Source organism: Diceros bicornis, chromosome 18 (assembly GCF_020826845.1).
Source record: "Diceros bicornis minor isolate mBicDic1 chromosome 18, mDicBic1.mat.cur, whole genome shotgun sequence".
Taxonomy (NCBI): domain Eukaryota; kingdom Metazoa; phylum Chordata; class Mammalia; order Perissodactyla; family Rhinocerotidae; genus Diceros; species Diceros bicornis.
In genome coordinates this window covers 46,726,994-46,743,812 of record NC_080757.1, presented here as the reverse complement: position 1 = coordinate 46,743,812, position 16,819 = coordinate 46,726,994, and the positions used below count along the sequence as shown (strand labels likewise).

The following is a 16,819-nucleotide window of genomic DNA, read 5'->3' as shown; positions in this document are numbered from 1 at the left end:
GTGCTTTCACGGGGGCTGAGTGAATAGAGCTTTTCCAGAAGGGCACTGTGGCCAACTGGGTTGAATGCTTCTGAGAGGTTGAGAGGGGTGAAGACAGAAACGTGTTCAGAGGACTTGGCAGCAGAGAAGGTGCTAGTGACTTGACAAAAGCCATTTCAGTTGAGTGGGGGTAATGGAAGCCAGGTTGGAATGGGTTGGACAGCAAACGAAAGGTAAGGCAGTAAAGACAGCTAGTGTAGACACTTTCCAAGAAGTTCACCTGTGAAGAGGGACAAAAAATAGGGCAATCGATGAAGGGAGATGTGAGGCCGAGAAGGTAGTTTTTGTCACCACTGCCGTTATTTTTAAGATGGGAGAGCCTGTTCATAGACAGGGAGAGGTTGATGGTGGTAGAGAAAGATGATAACTGGAGAATGAGGTTGTTGGGAAGGCAAGCGGGGTCGGGGCCTGAGCCCAGCAGAAGGCCTGGCCTCTGGTTCTGTACAGCAGGTTGGAGGAAGAAGGAGGCGGGGGCAGTGAAGATAATTCTGTAGATCTGACCGTGTGTAATGACGTGAAGTGGCTTCAGCGTTGGTAAAGAGGGTAGGAGGAGAGGAATTTAGATGAAGTGCAAATTTTGAAGAGAGAGATGAGTCCATTTGGGGCCAGCTGGGGGACAGCAGGAGGAGGTGCCAGCCTGGCTGTGCCATCTGTGGGTCTGCAGCTCAGGGGAGGGCCTGGGCTAGAGAAGAGATGTGGGGACCACGCGGCAGTCTTTAAATAGCCCTGTGCAATGTGCCAGGCACCAGATTCAGTGGTGACCCCCACGTCCCGGGCTGTGAGGAGTCTAGTCGGGGCACAGACACCAGGAGACAATCGCGCAAGCAGAGTATGAATCACTGTTGACCTAAGAGCTTCGAAGGCTGTGGCTGTGCATGAAAGGCAGCCGCGACTTGACTGGTCTGGGGCCATCGGGGAAGTGGGAACAGATGTGGCAAAGCTGTAGGGACCACGGCAAGGAGGTGGGTGGTTGTTGTTTCCACGTCAGAGGAGAAGGACACAAGGGGAGAGGTGCTGATCATCTCTAGATCAGGTCCTAGAGAAGCAGCATCCTCCAAGGGCAGGAAGGAGGACTCACAGAGCAGAAATGGAAAGAGTGGCTAGAGGGGCAGGCCACGTTCTTCTCTCGAGAAGAAAGGCAGTGGCAGTGAGAAATGCTTGAGGGAGGGCCAGGAGGGCCAGCTAAGAAGAAACCACTGGATCTGTCCACTGGGGGCCGCTGGCAACTCCAGGGAGCGCAGTTTCCACGAGTGCTGGGGCGGGAGCAGACTGTTTGTCTCTGGCTTTCTGTGGTCCCACTTGGGCTCCTGTGAAGGAGACAATGGGCATCTCAGGCCAGGGGATTTGCCAAGTGGAGCCTGTGACCTGGAAGGGTGCCCAGCAGATATGGGGTCCCTCCAGGGCCATCTGGCAGGTCAGTGTCTTCTGTATGGAAGTGTACGTGGGATCAGTGATGGGGATGAAGGCAGGAAGGTGTGTGATGAGTGGTAGGGTACAACTGTGGGGTCCGCATGAGGGATGGTTTCAGGCTGGGCATGTGCGTCTGTGTTGTGTAAATGTGTGGGCTCACGCACACACACTCCCACGCATCCTATGGGGCCAATGAGCAGCTGAGGGACGGGGTCAGCAGGAATGAGCAGAGTCATCCCCGTGGAAACACGACTCCCTGGGTGATGGTAGGGAGCAGCTGGGCAGCCAGGCACAGGGGGCGTGGCCAGCTCTGCCCAATGGCTCCAGCCTCTCCCTGGGCCACCCTCCCCACCTGTTGACCAAGCCTGAAGAAGTGCCCGCACTGGCCGGGGCAGGGGTACTGCTTGGGCATCTGGGCCTGCTGTGAGGGGGGCTGCCCTCCAGTGTGGCTCTGGGAGGTCTGTCTGAGCCCCTGTGGTGGAGGAGTGGCTCTGGGTTGTCTGTGTGCGGGACTAGCAGCGGCTGCGTGTGACTGGGCTGCAGCGGTCTCCCTGTGCCTGCCTGCTGATGCGGGTCATTCCCCAGGGCCTTTGCGATGTGACCCTCTACCTCCCTTTCACAGGGAACAGGCTCAGGAGGGCTGGGCAGGAGGGGGAGGGGCCAGGAGAGGCGGAGGGACTAGCCTAGGAGACACAGTCCACACAGTTCTCCCAGGCCTCTAAGGCTCCTGGTGGGTGCCCCTTTATCCACCCAGCTCATGCAGGGACCACCAGCCACAGTCTCTGGGAGCTCTAGCCCTCCCCCCACCATTGAAACTATGCATCTCCTTGTCCCCATGACCTTTCCTGTGTCCTACCTTTCCACGTTAGCATCTGCAGGCTCTCCTGATGTGGACCCACGCATACAACTTGCATCTTCCTGCTCCAGTACCCCCTGCCTGCCCAGTGGGTTAGATTCCACAGGTCCCATGGGTGGGAGCTGCAGGGCCCAGGGCCCTTCCTTCTTCCATCTCCCAGCCCAACATCACGTTTCACCAAAGCTCAGCACAGGGCACACCACACCCCACCTCTTCCTTTCCCCTTCCCTCCAGACCATGGATGGCAAATATAGGCAGATGCACCACATTCTCCTGTCTCATACCCCTGGCAGACATCACTAATCAATCAAAGCAGTCTTTCTGCACTGAATCTGGCTGCAACCTTGATGGTCTATGCCCACATCTCCAGGCCGCCAATAGCAGCCAATGCAAGTTGGCCCATAAGATGAAATCCATTTGCCATTCCTGCTGTAGAGTGATCCCACCAGGCCCCTCATCTTGGCCCATCCTCTGGGCCCACTTGCACATTTCACACCTGACTCCTTTCCACCTCAATGTGGGGAGGAGGCTGTGTGGGCATAGCCAGCTGTGGTTCTTTCTGTCCCCATAGGCTGAAGCCACACGGTTCCCAGAGCTTGAACCCAGGAGGCGGTTGAGGGCACTGGGGCGTTGGCCTCAAGTCTGCAAGGCTGAAGAGGATCTGGCTGGTTTGCTGTCAGTCCTGAGGGCAGCCAACCCCCTGCTGGGGAGAGTGTGGTGCGGGGCTCAGGGGTGATGCTCTTGTGGCCAGCACCTGTGCAGCAGCAGCGCCCGGGCCTTGCAGGCACATCTCCCAATCCGATAGGGCCTGCACGCTGACCACCCCAGCCTGGCCCCTGGGCAGGCAGGAGGTGAGTAGCAGACAGCAGGCCCCAGGGTGGGGTGGCTGCCCAGCACCCCCGGGGCTGTGCACTGCCCCAGCTGCCTGCCACCCTCCTGGCCCCTGAGCCCAGGATGCAAGGATGGCCAACTCGTCTCTGCCCACTGTGGTGCCTCTGGGCCCTGAGAGCCTGCGCCCCTTCACCCGGGAGTCCCTGGCAGCCATAGAACGGCGGGTGGCGGAGGAAGAGGCCCGGCTGCAGCGGAACAAGCAGATGGAGATCGAGGAGACTGAACGGAAGCCGCGCAGTGACCTGGAGGCTGGCAAGAACCTGCCCCTCGTCTATGGGGACCCTCCACCGGAGGTCATCGGCATCCCCCTGGAGGACCTGGACCCCTTCTACAGTGACAAGAAGGTCCGGGTCTGGGGGGTTCCCTCTACCTGTCTGTCCACTGTCCATCTGTCTGCCTGGCCCTAGGCCTCACAGTTCTCTTCCTGCCTCAGACCTTCATCGTGCTCAATAAAGGCAAGGCCATCTTCCGCTTCTCCGCCACGCCCGCTCTCTACCTGCTGAGTCCCTTCAGCATCGTCAGACGCTGCGCCATCAAGGTGCTCATCCACTCATATCCTGCCTGAGTGGAGTGAGCACAGGGGTGGGGAGAGGCAGGGAGGGGTTGGGGGTGGGCAAAATGGGGTACTCTGGGCAAGGAGGCCCTCTGTCCACCTCCCCTCCCCACCTGCTCCCTCACTTTCCTTGACCCCCCCCCCCCAACGCTGTTCAGCATGTTCATCATGATCACCATCTTGACCAACTGCGTGTTCATGACCATGAGCGACCCGCCCCCCTGGTCCAAGCACGTGGAGTAAGTCTCTCCCTCCCCTGAGCCCCCTGGTCCTGGGACACAGCCCATCCCAGGTGTCTGCACTCTGAGGATGCTCTTGCACTCAAGACACTGCTCTTGTCTTCCAGGGAGACACACACTGTCACTGTCACCCCCATTAACACCCAAAGCCCCCGGGGTGGTGTATATTGTCACTCTCACCAATGTCCTCAGCCCTCTGGGTGGCATATTTCATTTCTGCGACCCTCCCTCCTGGGAGGTCCATCATTGCCACCCACCCCCCTGCTTGGGTGTGACATGCCTGGCGCTGGCCGGCCCTCTCCCCGCCAGGTACACCTTCACAGGAATCTACACCTTTGAATCCCTCATCAAGATGCTGGCCCGAGGCTTCTGCATCGATGATTTCACATTCCTCCGGGACCCCTGGAACTGGCTGGACTTCAGCGTCATCATGATGGCGTGAGCAGGGCCCCAGAGGCATCCTGAGGCTGGGAGTCAGGGGTGAGGGGAGGAGGCCAGGCCTCAAAGAGGGCAGCTGAGTGGGCTGACCCTCTGTCTCAGAGGAGTGGACTGCAGGGGCCTCAGGTCAGGTGTGCAGACAGTGAGCTGCACAATTCTAGGAGCTACCCTTCTTAGGGTCTAGCTTGGAGGCTCTCCTGATGCCCCTCCGCATACCATGTACAACCACACACAGCAGCCCTGGGCCCCAGTCCCACAGGCCCTCAGCCACTGGGAGAGCTACCCTCGCCATCCCCACTCCCCAGCAAAGCACCTGCATTGTCTTTCCCAACTCTCAGGCCCCAATAGGAACAATGCGGGCGTCTGACCTGCCCCTCAGCCTCCTTTGGGAACCTCAACTATAAGGATTCCTTGGGGATCCTCATTCTGGGCCTGGAGAAGCCCCTGATTTTTGCCCTATCACCCACCCCCCACTCTGACACAGCCCTTACCCCAAACTGCACCCCCTCTCCAGGTACTTGACGGAGTTTGTGGACTTGGGCAACATCTCAGCCCTGAGGACCTTCCGGGTGCTGCGGGCCCTGAAAACCATCACAGTCATCCCAGGTACCGGGGAGGCGCAGGGACCCTCCACCCAGGTCAGCAGGCCTTCCCCCGTGCTCAGTCTGGAACCTGACACTCAAGTTCCAGGAGCCTGACTGGGGTCACAACACTCCCAGGCTCTGTTTGTGTAGGACCCACACCAAAGCCTGGACACAGAGGGGCCCCATGGCCACAGAGGGGAAGGGGCCCCAGGTGGGAGCATGGGTGTGTGAGAGGCAGCATAGCAAGATGGTTAGAGCACAGACTCTGGAGCCAGACTGCCTGGGTTCAATTCACACTCCATCACTTCCTAACTTTGACCTTGGGCAAGTGGCTTAACCTGTCTATGCCTCAGTTTCCTCATCTGTAAAATGTGGATAATAATGGTACCACTCATTGGGTTGTTATGAGGATTAAATCCCTTAATATCAATAAGGTGCCTAGAATAGTGCCTGGTGCATGGTATGTGAGTTAAATAAAATAAGCAGACTGGGCAGAGCAGAGACTCCACCTGAGAGAGACACAAAGGGAACCAGTGATGGAACGTGCCAGCCCTGAGGGCTCAATAAGGAACACGCCGCATACCCACTGAGCAACGAGGCTGGGGCAATCCCAAAGTAATGCATCAAGAAGCATGAAATAAATGGAATTTGGCTCATCCAGACCCTCGGAAAAGCATGTGGAGAAACTGGAAGTGGCTCATTACAGGAGAGAAAGATGATCTGAAAAGGGATGGAGAACAGGCTCTGGGAGGACGAGAAAGTTGTTCCATCTTCATGCTAGAAAGTCCCTTAGTTCTCTTCTAGTCCAAAGCCCTCATATTGCAGCTGAGAAAGGAGACCCCAAGAGACCCGAGAGGGCAGTGCTTACTGAAGGCCACACTGCCCTTTGGCCACTGCATCAAGGCCAAAACACCTTTCCTTGATGCCACGCTTCCAGCATCCTCAGAGCTTGAGAGAGTTTATAAGGAGGCTGCTGAGCATCTGTTTCCCATATCAAGATAAGAAAAGAAAATGAATTAATATTGAAGTAAGAGACACTATGATTAAGCCCAAGGAAGAAGTTATAGCTCTTCTATAAACGATGGGAATCCATCCCTGGAATTCCAGAGTCATTTATGCCTTTGTCCGTCCAAAGGGGCAGAAGGCAATGACATTGCAGTCAGTCTAGAGCTCCTCAGAGTGAACCCTGCTGTTCCTCGGGTGTTAACAGGCATGACAAGAAAAAGGGGTCTGTGGTCAGATAAGTTAAGGAACCATGGTATTAAAGTCTTTGTTTCCACAGGACTTTTTAGAGCCTTTGATAGGATAATCTACCTAGCAGCTCTCCAAGAACAGAACAGAGAGCTGAGCCTTCCCAAACATTATGGGACCCGTTATTTACTTATTATTATTTTTTTTTTTTGGTGAGGAAGATTGGCCCTGAGCTAACATCTGTGCCAGTCTTCCTCTATTTTGTATATGGGATGCTGCCACAGTATGGCTTGATGAGTGGTGTGTACGTCTACGCCCGGGATCCGAACCCAGGAACCTTGGGCTGCCAAAGCAGAGCACGCGAACTTAACCACTACAGCACCGGGCCAGCACCTGGACCCGTTTTTTTAAGGGCACAGCTTGGGAGATTAGTGTTCTGTAACACACACTTTGGGAGTGCTGACCTGGCGACACTTATTAAGCTCCACTGTGTGCCTGTGTGTTGCTCTGAGTCAGGCAACAGCCCATGAAGTCTTTATAGTCTGCTCTTCTAGTGGCTGAGATTGAGGATGTGACCAGAGAAGGGTGGCTTCTCTGATTTGGGAAGGCTTTGGGGCAGCGGGGCCCCCAATAAGTCAAGCTTTGAAGGAGATGGAGTAGGCAAAGTTTTGGGGGATGGGAGGTGAGTTATCACCCTGCCCTGCCCACCCCCACACTACCGCCCCCCCACCATGGTCAGGGCTGAAGACGATTGTGGGGGCCCTGATCCAGTCGGTAAAGAAGCTGTCGGATGTGATGATCCTCACCGTCTTCTGCCTGAGTGTCTTTGCACTGGTGGGGCTGCAGCTCTTCATGGGAAACCTGCGGCAGAAGTGTGTGCGCTGGCCCCCACCCTTCAACGACACCAACACCACGTGGTACGGCAATGACACCTGGTATGGCAATGACACCCGGTACGGCAATGACACCTGGTATGGCAATGACACGTGGAACAGCCATGAGAGCTGGGCCAGCAACTACACCTTTGACTGGGAGGCCTACATCAATGACGAAGGTAAGAATGGAGGGTGGAGAGGCCATGGGGCCTGTCCCAGCCCCTAGGGCAGCCCCTTGTGAGATAAATAGCATGGGGGGGGGCCGGCCCCGTGGCTTAGCGGTTAAGTGCGCACGCTCCGCTACTGGCAGCCCGGGTTCGGATCCCGGGCGCGCACCGATGCACCCCTTCTCCGGCCATGCTGAGGTCGTGTCCCACATACAGCAACTAGAAGGATGTGCAGCTATGACATACAACTATTACTGGGGCTTTGGGGAAAAAATAGATAAATAAAATTAAAAAAATATATAGCATGAGGAGGACCTGAGCTTCAATCCATCACTTACCAGCTTGGGTAGCCTCTAACAGGTCACCTGATCTCCCTGACCCTCAGAATCCTCGCCTATAAAACTGAGACAACAGTACCTTTCTCAAAGGGTTAGTGTGACCACAAATGCCAAACTGCTTTGAAAATCCTGAAGCTTTCACTATGCAAAGCACTGGTCCAGTCCCTATTCCCTAACCCACACACTCCTTGTTCTCCTCCGTCACACTATGTGCTCGCACCCTGGCAGGACCACCACCAGGCACCCATGCACCCACATCCTATTCATATACCCATACTTCCCAGGCACACATACACAAGACACATGTTCTCATATTGCCAGTTTGGTCCACACAGTGCCTTCTGGCAAATTAGAAAAAAGTACCTCTTCTTCCCCCTGGTCCCTGGATTCTAGCCCCCCACTCACCCCTCAGTCAGAGTTCCTGCACAGGTACATGGTAGCCCATGCACACACATACACGTTCTGCCTGTCTCTCTGCTGCATCTCGATGTACAACCACACTAAGCACTGAGCTCACACCGCTTGGAGCTGAGCTCCCTACAATGTATCTACTCAAAGACCTTGGAACTTTGGGCTGCCCTTAAAGGAGGCACCCAGGAAGCATCCCTTTGGTGTATGTGGCCCACACAGATGTATCTATAGGTATGCAAGGGGTGCATGGGCCCCCAGTGTGTCCATGGGTTGACGTGTTTCCTTTGTGGCCTCTGACTCTCAAAGGGAATTTCTACTTCCTGGAGGGTGCCAATGACGCCCTGCTCTGTGGGAACAGCAGTGACGCTGGGTGAGTGATGCTGGGGAGTGGAAAAAGGTGCCCCAGGGGTGTCATAAGATGGGGGTTGATTAGGGACAAGGACCTGGGGTGGATGAGAATGTAAGGAAAACCCACTGGCATGGATGGAACTTTCCTGTTTTCGGGACACAGACAAAACAGGAGGATTTTTTTCCCTTGGAGTCCCTCCATCTGTACGCCAGCTGTAGGTCTCCTCCCTCCCTAAAACCAGCAACCATCCTATCCCTAGGCACTGCCCTGAGGGTTACGAGTGCATCAAGACTGGGCGGAACCCCAACTATGGCTACACCAGCTATGACACCTTCAGCTGGGCCTTCCTGGCTCTCTTCCGCCTCATGACACAGGACTATTGGGAGAACCTCTTCCAGCTGGTACAGCTGCCCTCCCCTTGCCCCTCAACCCTACAGCCACCTCCCTCTATCCTCCAGGATCTTCAAGGCCTGGCGGGACCCCTAGTAGGACCATCTCCTCCCTGGGGCCCCCTCAGTGTCCTACATATGGTTCTTGGAGCCCTCTGACACTGGGCATCTGCCCAGATCTGAGCCATAGACTTCTCTTCCTTCTCCACCTTTGCCTTAAGAGCTGAGGTCGGAGCCTGGCACAGACCCCTAGGCCTCACAGTAACCGGGAGGGCAGCTTAGAAATTCAACTCTCCCCCAACACAATTATTTATCTTCTACTGTTTGCAGGGCAGGCAGGTTGAGTCTGCAGCGACAGTGCTTTCTGGTCCCTGGTGGTGTTTCTAACACTGATGATGTTAATGATAGTAATAATAATAATAATAGTCATAGTAGCATTAGTAACTACTATTTGTTGAGTTCTTACTAGATGCCAGGCACTGTGACAAAGCTAGGATTCCAGCTGACCCCAAAGCCCATATTTGCCATTTTTTATCCTGGCTTTCTGAGTTCAGGATGTCCAGCTGGGGTCCTCAGGGTTCTCTGAGCCAGGAGACCAGGAAAGTCTGGGTCCCAAGTACATATTTTGAAACTTCCCAGAATGTGGCTTCACCTGCTGAGGATAGGCATACTCTGCCTCAAAGGTCCTCAAATCGCCAGGCTCTGTGAGGGACCCTCTCTCTCTGCCTATCTGGGCAATGAGAGTGTGGAGAGAGGTGGTGAGTAAAAGGAGTCCGGCTGCCGTGTGACGCTTCCTCTCCTTCTCCCCCCACTCCCAGACTCTTCGAGCAGCCGGCAAGACTTACATGATCTTCTTTGTGGTCATCATTTTCCTGGGCTCCTTCTACCTCATCAACCTGATCCTGGCGGTGGTGGCCATGGCATATGCCGAGCAGAATGAGGCCACCCTGGCCGAGGATCAGGAGAAAGAAGAGGAGTTTCAGCAGATGATGGAGAAATTCAAAAAGCAGCAGGAGGAGCTGGAGAAGGTCTGGACTCAGGGAGAAGAGGCCAAGGATCCAGGGATCTCCCTGGCCCTCAGCCTGGGTTCTCCTGGGAAGGCTGAGGGTGAGGGAGAGGCATGGGGTAGGGGCTGAGAGGCGGGGGGAGCTGAAGGTGCCAGGCTGGGGGCCTTGGTGGGGTGGGAAGCATCCAGGCAGTAGAAAGAGTATTTTGCAGCTCTGTGCCTTAGTTTCCCCATATATAACATGGAATCTGGAGTAGTTAAACCTGAAGTAGCCCTCCAGCTCAAATATCTATGGTTTTAAGATTCTTTCTGGGCAGCGTATGGGTCCATGTTGAGGGAGAGGCAGGTCTCAATGAGGCCTCAGGGAGCAGCTGCCCATTTTCTCATCATCTCATGAAGTGCAGGGTCAGGGCTTCAGAGAGTGGAGGGTCTTCAGGGATGAGGGTCCTCAGTCACTTTGGTTCCTTCCCTGTCACTCCCACCACCCCGAGGTTGTCCCTTCCGCTAGGCTCAGTGCAGGCCAAGAAGGGCCCCCATTCTACAGGAACTGGAAGAAGCTCTGAGAGTTGATTAGTCCATCCCCCTGGCTCAGAGATAGACTTCATGCCCATCACCCTTGCTGGTCCACAGGCCAAGACTGACCAGGCTCTGGAAGGTGGGGAGGCAGGCAGGGACCCAGCCCGCGGCAAAGACTGTAACGGCAGCCTGGACACGTCATCAGGGGAGAAGGGGCCCCCAAGGCAGAGCTGCAGTGCAGACAGCGGCATCTCAGATGCTATGGGAGGTGAGTGCCTGACACCCCCGTACCCACCCCACTCTGCCTGTCCCACCCATCAGGCCACTCAGGCTCCTGGGTGGGGGGGATGGGGAGGGACCTGGCTGGGCTTCAGGAGGACAGTAACTTAATATTGGCATCGAAGAAATGGCTGTGATAAATATAGTCCTGGTTTAACCTGGCCCAGTTCTGGCTGCAAGGCAGGGCTGCTGCGGGAACTGGGGGCTTCCGGGAGGGCCTTGGGGACTGCCAAGGCAATGGGGAAGGACCGGATAATAATATTAACCAGGAAGGTCTAATGTTCTGGAAACTGGAGATCTTGCTCCTAAAATGCCTTCTGGGTAAAAGTTAAAAGTGAAAGGTCAAACTCTGCCTAGGTAGAGTCACCGACTCCCTCAAATCCCCATGCTACCCCTGAGTCTCAGGAGGAGAATAAGGATGAGGTAATGAGGAGAGGTGGACAGACACATACACAGATGCATGGATGGATGGATGGGCTGAAAGGTTAATGGAGGGAAAGGGGTAGATGGGTGTACGTATGGATGGGGGGAGGGAGGGAGGAAGAAAGGAAATCTGACATACAAGAGATCTGGTCCCCTTCCCAGGCGTCTTGCCTTGTCCCAGGGAGGACTTGGAGGTCCTAGAGGACTTTGCAAACCTCTAGAGGGCACCTTGCATGACCGGCATCCCCGTGTCTGTGTGCACAGCCAGAGAATGCCCCAGGGAATGCTGGGCAGAGCTGGCAGAGGAGGTTACTCAATGCTGCCCTTGCTGGGACCATTGCGAGAAGTTTGGGGCCTCAGACACTGTTGGAGTCACCCACAGTAGCACATGGTAGCTACACACAGTAGCTGGGGGTGTTACAGTCAGGCTAGAACCTGCAGCCTTTGAGAGAGGTCCAGTTTGCTAGTTCCTGGGTGGAGGTGAGGGTCAGCCACTCTCAGCCCTGGGGTGTCCCAATCATGCACTCACACTCACGTCTCCCTGGGGCTGTCCCCCACTCCAGCCCCTTTCCTCATCTATGAGATGGGGGCTCTAACAGTACTAACCTCATAAATTTCTGGTGGTAATTGAAGGAGATCATGCCTAGGCTGAGGACTCCCACAGGCAGAGGAGGCCTGGACGGCCAGGAGGAGCAGCTTCATCCATGAGCCTTACAGAGCCCCAGGGCTTTACAGCTCGGCTGGCAAGGACAGGGGGTGTTTCCAGAAAGCCACTCTGGTGGGAAAGGATGGACTGGCTGGGGACAGTCTGGAGGGGCCAGCATTACTGGCAATGGGAGGAAGAGCCCTCAGGGGGATCTCAGTCTGCTCCCAAGTGGCACTGTCCGGCAGCAAGTGGAACAGGGACCAACCCCCTGCATGGCCTCTTGCCTCTCCCTGGGGATAGGATTGCAGCCACGGGCGACTGGCAGGGGTGGAAGACACTGAGGGAGGGGCTTTGCGGGGTGTGTCAAGAAGGCAGAGCTGGAAGTGGAGCATTGAGAGAAGCAGCTTTGGTAAGGCTCCCTGAGGGAGTGGATTTTTGAGAGTCAGAGCACTAAGGGGCCGGGCTTTGGGGGAGAGGCACTGAGGAGTAGAGCCGTGTGGATGGGGTCTGGAGGGTGACGCACTGAGAGGCGGGGCTTGGAATAGTCCTCACTGAGGGGATGGGGTTTGAGGTGTGGAGCGCTAAGGGGCCGGGCTTGGAAGGTGGGACCAAAGATCTAGATGGAGAAAGGAACACGTGAGGGGGCTCCTCATCAGCTGTCTGTTTCCACCCTACTCCCAGAGCTGGAAGAGGCCCACCAGAAGTGCCCGCCATGGTGGTACAAGTGTGCCCACACAGTGCTCATATGGAACTGCTGCACCCCATGGATGAAGTTCAAGAACATCATCCACTTGATCGTCATGGACCCCTTCGTGGACCTGGGCATCACCATCTGCATCGTGCTCAACACCCTCTTCATGGCCATGGAACACTACCCCATGACGGAGCACTTTGACAGAGTGCTCAGCGTGGGCAACCTGGTAGGGAGGCGACAAGGGACAGGTGTCATTCTAGGGCAGGTCAGGAGGGGGGGCCACAGGGCCTGAAGGGTTGTCTGGGCTGTGTGGAAATACGAGACACTATTGGGGGGCGTATGGGGACAGGCTGCGGTTATTTTCCCAGTGTATGCAGGGAATGGTTGATGTGCAAGGGAGGTACATGGAGTGATCTATGGGATGTGGAATTTGAGTTTCAGGGAATTTGGGGGCAGAGAGAGTGGGGATGAGGTGCTGGACTTCTTAAGATCAGGACTCCTCAGGGTTTGGGATCCAGGCCATGCCCTGGAGGCAGAGTGGCGGAGTGGGGGCATGGAGGTGGGAGTGAGGGCGGCTGGGTGACAAGTCTCTCTACTTTCAGAGGTTGTTATGGGCCTAAGAGGGACCAAGGGACCTGGAAGTGGGGCACAGAGCCATGGGTACCCAGGCCCAAGGGGCCCTAGCTCACCCTGGAGGCCCCAGGGCATATCCCCCACCCCTCAGCCCACCTGCCCGCTACCATTTCTCCAGCATGGCCAGGCCAGCTCCCCTCACTGGCCCTTCCTGCTTCACTATTGTTGACACACACTGATCCGCCTGCTTATCTCTGCCCATTAGGAGCATTAGCACCTCGTTTCCAGCCCCGGTGGAGCCTGACAAAGGGAAAAGGCCGCCTCCTCCTCCAGCCCTGCCCCACCCTTCCCAATTCCCTTTGCAATGTTTCCAGGATGGCAGATGGGCAAGGTGCTCCCCCCACTCCAAGCATGAGGGGAGCCCAGGGAGAGTAAGATTTGGGGCCTGCAGCAGGACAAGGACTGGATGGGTGGCACGGGAATCAGGCCCTGGACTGCCCAGCCTGTGAGGAAGGCAGGCCTGTGTATCCCGTGGAGATGCCGGAGGCAGCCGTGGCCAGGATGGGCTGGAGGGGCAAGAGCGTGATCTGGACTCACAGGGCAGCTGCTGGGGTGTGCATGATGGGCCCGGCCCCCCGCCTGCCCACCCCCTGCCCACACCCTCATGCCGTCTGGGCACCTGCTATGGCCAGGGACAGCTCCTGGGCGGGGCTCAGCATGTGCCCGGGCAGGCTGTGGACCCAGGGCAGCTGGTGCCCGGCAGGAGGTGGAGCCGGGCCCAGGGAGTGTTCAGGGGCTATGCAGCCCTCAGACTCCATGTCCAGAGTTGCAGGGTACAGCTCTGGCCTTTTCCTTGATCCCTGACTTTGCCCCCTTTTGGCCCCTGCCCTAGAATTTCGAGTCCACCAAGATTTTCTGAGTCCTGGGACCCCCACCAACCAGGGTAGAGAGGCTGTAGGGTGTAGAGACAGGAGACTGAACTAAGCACGCCAAGACCTGGGTTTGGGACCTGACTCATTCCCATATGGGCGGCATGATCAAGAGCTTGCCGCTAACCTCTCTGAGCCTCAATTTTTCATCTCTGGGACAAGCGTGATAATCCCTCCCAATTTCATAAAGGTCGGGACACCACTGAGGTCATAACGTGAACCACAGAGCACTTTATGAGTGTTGAATATTATTATGATTGAGGTGAGGCTCCAAAAAGTTAAGTGACTGGCCCATGGTGATGAGGCCAGAAACGATGGGTCCAGGTCTCTGTGTGGTACTCACCCTGCCCTGTGGCATGGCCATTCCACTCCTCACCCACTCACATACACACGCGTGCGGGCCGTGGGTACTTGCCTGCCCCCTCAGGGCTCTGGACCCCTCCCCTTGGGCTCCGCGGGCTCTGCCGGGAGGAGGTGGGAGACTGCCAAGGCCCTGTGCTCCCTGAGGCTCTGTGACAGGGACGCACGCCACCCCGCAGGTCTTCACGGGCATCTTCACAGCCGAGATGGTGCTGAAGCTCATCGCCTTGGACCCCTACAAGTACTTCCAGCAGGGCTGGAACGTCTTCGACAGCATCATCGTCACCCTCAGCCTGGTGGAACTGGGCCTGGCCAACGTGCAGGGGCTGTCCGTGCTCCGCTCCTTCCGTCTGGTGCGTGCGGCCCCAGGGCCAGGGCTGAGGAGCGGTGGGCTGAGGGTGCTAAGGAGGGTGGGAGGAGAAACCCCCAAGAAGCCAGAGGGCTGAAAGTGAGGCCCCTCTGCCCCGTGTGAGCCACTCCACCTCTCAGAACCTTTCCTACTACAAATAGGGAGAAAAGGGGCCCTACCCCTCATCATACAGGGCTGCTTGGGGGCCAAAATTACGGCCGCAGGAGTTGACTTTTGGGCTTGACTCCTTAGTCACCTTGGGCAGCAGTGGAGCGGGGACTACGGCCCCATATTGCAGACCTGAAAGCTGAGGCTCAGGAAGCTCATTAGTGGTGGAATTGGGACTCTGAATTAGTGTCCTTTCCACCCCCCCATAGGAGCACGTTTATAATTTTTTTAACTTTATTGTGGGACCTTTCACATATCCCCAAAGTATAAAGCATAATAACCTCTGTGTGCCTATCACCCAGCCCCAACAACCAACAACCTTCTACAGTTCTTGTTTCACCCGTTCTTCCACTTTTTAATGGGGGGTATACATTAAAGCAAATCCCAACATACAATTTCACTTGTAGATACTGTCGTCTGTATCTTTAAGAGAGAAGGACTCTTTTTCTTTTGAACATGAAGAGGATGAGATGGTAGGATATGAGTACGATAGTCCCCTCTTATCCGTGGTTTTGCTTTCCACAGGCTCAGTTATCTGCAGACAACTGTGGTCCAAAAATACTAAATGGAAAATCCTAGAAATAGACAATTTATAAGTTTTCAATTGCATGACATTCTGAGTAGCATGATGAAATCTCTTGCCATCCCACACCATCCCGCCTGGGACATGAATCATCCTTTTTCTAGCATATCCACTATCTAGCTGTATATGCTACCCGCCCATTAGTCACTTAGTAGCCATCAGTTATCAGATGGACTGTTGCAGTATCGCAGTGCTTGTGTTCAAGTCACCCTTATTTTACTTAATAATGGCCCCAAAGCTCAAGACTAGTGATGCTGGCAATTCGGATATGCCAAAGAGAAGCCATAAAGTGCTTCCTTTAAGTGAAAAGATGAAAGTTCTCAACTTAATAAAGAAAGAAAAAAAATCGTATGCTGAGGTTGCTAAGATCTATGGTAACTCTTATTATAGTATATTGTTATAAAAGCTCTATTTTACTAGCAGTAGTTGTTAATTTCTTACTGTGACTAATTTATAAATTAAACTTTATCATAGGTATGTATGTATAGGAAAAAACGTAGTATATTTAGGGTTTGGTACCATCCACGGTTTTAGGCATCCGCTGGGGGTCTTGGAACATATCCCCCGCGGATAAGGAGGGACTACTGTATTCCCATTTAACAGAGGCAAACTGAGGCGTCCGATCACTCAGTGGGTAGAGGTTCAAGCTATACAAGATAGCTCTTTCTCCCAAGGATGGGGCTCCCTCAGGTTGGGCCGGGGCTCCCTGGGCCTCATTCACCCCTGCCCTCCCCCTGCCCTGCAGCTGCGTGTCTTCAAGCTGGCCAAGTCGTGGCCGACACTGAACATGCTCATCAAGATCATCGGCAACTCGGTGGGGGCGCTGGGCAACCTGACGCTGGTGCTGGCCATCATCGTATTCATCTTTGCCGTGGTGGGCATGCAGCTGTTCGGCAAGAGCTACAAGGACTGTGTGTGCAAGATCGCCTCGGATTGCAGCCTGCCCCGCTGGCACATGCACGACTTCTTCCACTCCTTCCTCATCGTCTTCCGCATCCTGTGCGGGGAGTGGATCGAGACCATGTGGGACTGCATGGAGGTGGCCGGCCAGGCCATGTGCCTTACCGTCTTCCTCATGGTCATGGTCATCGGCAACCTGGTGGTGAGTGAGGCTGGCCAGGTGGCTCCCCATCCTTGCCCAGAAAACCCAAGCGTGTAAGACACGTCCTTTTAAATCAGGCTGCCATTTGAGGGCCTTTTTCCGATGAGGTTGAACTGTATGAAATCACTGATACTTGACTGTTGTCTACCCTTCCCCCCCTCAAAATGACAATTTTATATGGTTTAACCCAGTGGTTCTCAAATTTCAACCTGCTTAAGAATCACCTGGGAGTTTCTTAAAACCTAGATTCCTGGCCCCACCCCACCCCCAGAGTCTGATTCAGCAGCTCCAGGCTGGGGCCTGGGGATCTGCATTTCTAACGAGCTCCGGGCCGTGTCACCGCCCATGGTCCAGGGACCACACTGTGAGTAGTACTGTTGAAACCTAGTGTTTTGGGTAAAGTAACATGATAACTGGAGTCAGACAGACCCACGTTCCAATCCCAGCTCCTTCGCCATCTG

At 55.3% G+C, this 16,819-nt stretch overlaps 1 protein-coding gene across 1 annotated transcript in view; it reads left to right on the top strand.

Annotated features, from left to right (window-relative positions):
- Positions 1–3,267: 3,267 nt before the first annotated feature.
- Positions 3,268–16,819, top strand: part of SCN4A (sodium voltage-gated channel alpha subunit 4) — a 28,020-nt gene continuing 14,468 nt past the window's right edge. Inside the window, exons 1-13 of the mRNA XM_058559427.1 lie at positions 3,268–3,540; positions 3,630–3,748; positions 3,899–3,988; positions 4,298–4,426; positions 4,941–5,032; positions 6,941–7,255; positions 8,299–8,362; positions 8,601–8,742; positions 9,549–9,758; positions 10,367–10,520; positions 12,282–12,520; positions 14,336–14,509; positions 16,002–16,358. Coding sequence (XP_058415410.1) covers positions 3,268–3,540; positions 3,630–3,748; positions 3,899–3,988; positions 4,298–4,426; positions 4,941–5,032; positions 6,941–7,255; positions 8,299–8,362; positions 8,601–8,742; positions 9,549–9,758; positions 10,367–10,520; positions 12,282–12,520; positions 14,336–14,509; positions 16,002–16,358 — 2,358 coding nt within the window. The remainder of the gene's footprint in view (positions 3,541–3,629; positions 3,749–3,898; positions 3,989–4,297; positions 4,427–4,940; positions 5,033–6,940; positions 7,256–8,298; positions 8,363–8,600; positions 8,743–9,548; positions 9,759–10,366; positions 10,521–12,281; positions 12,521–14,335; positions 14,510–16,001; positions 16,359–16,819) is intronic.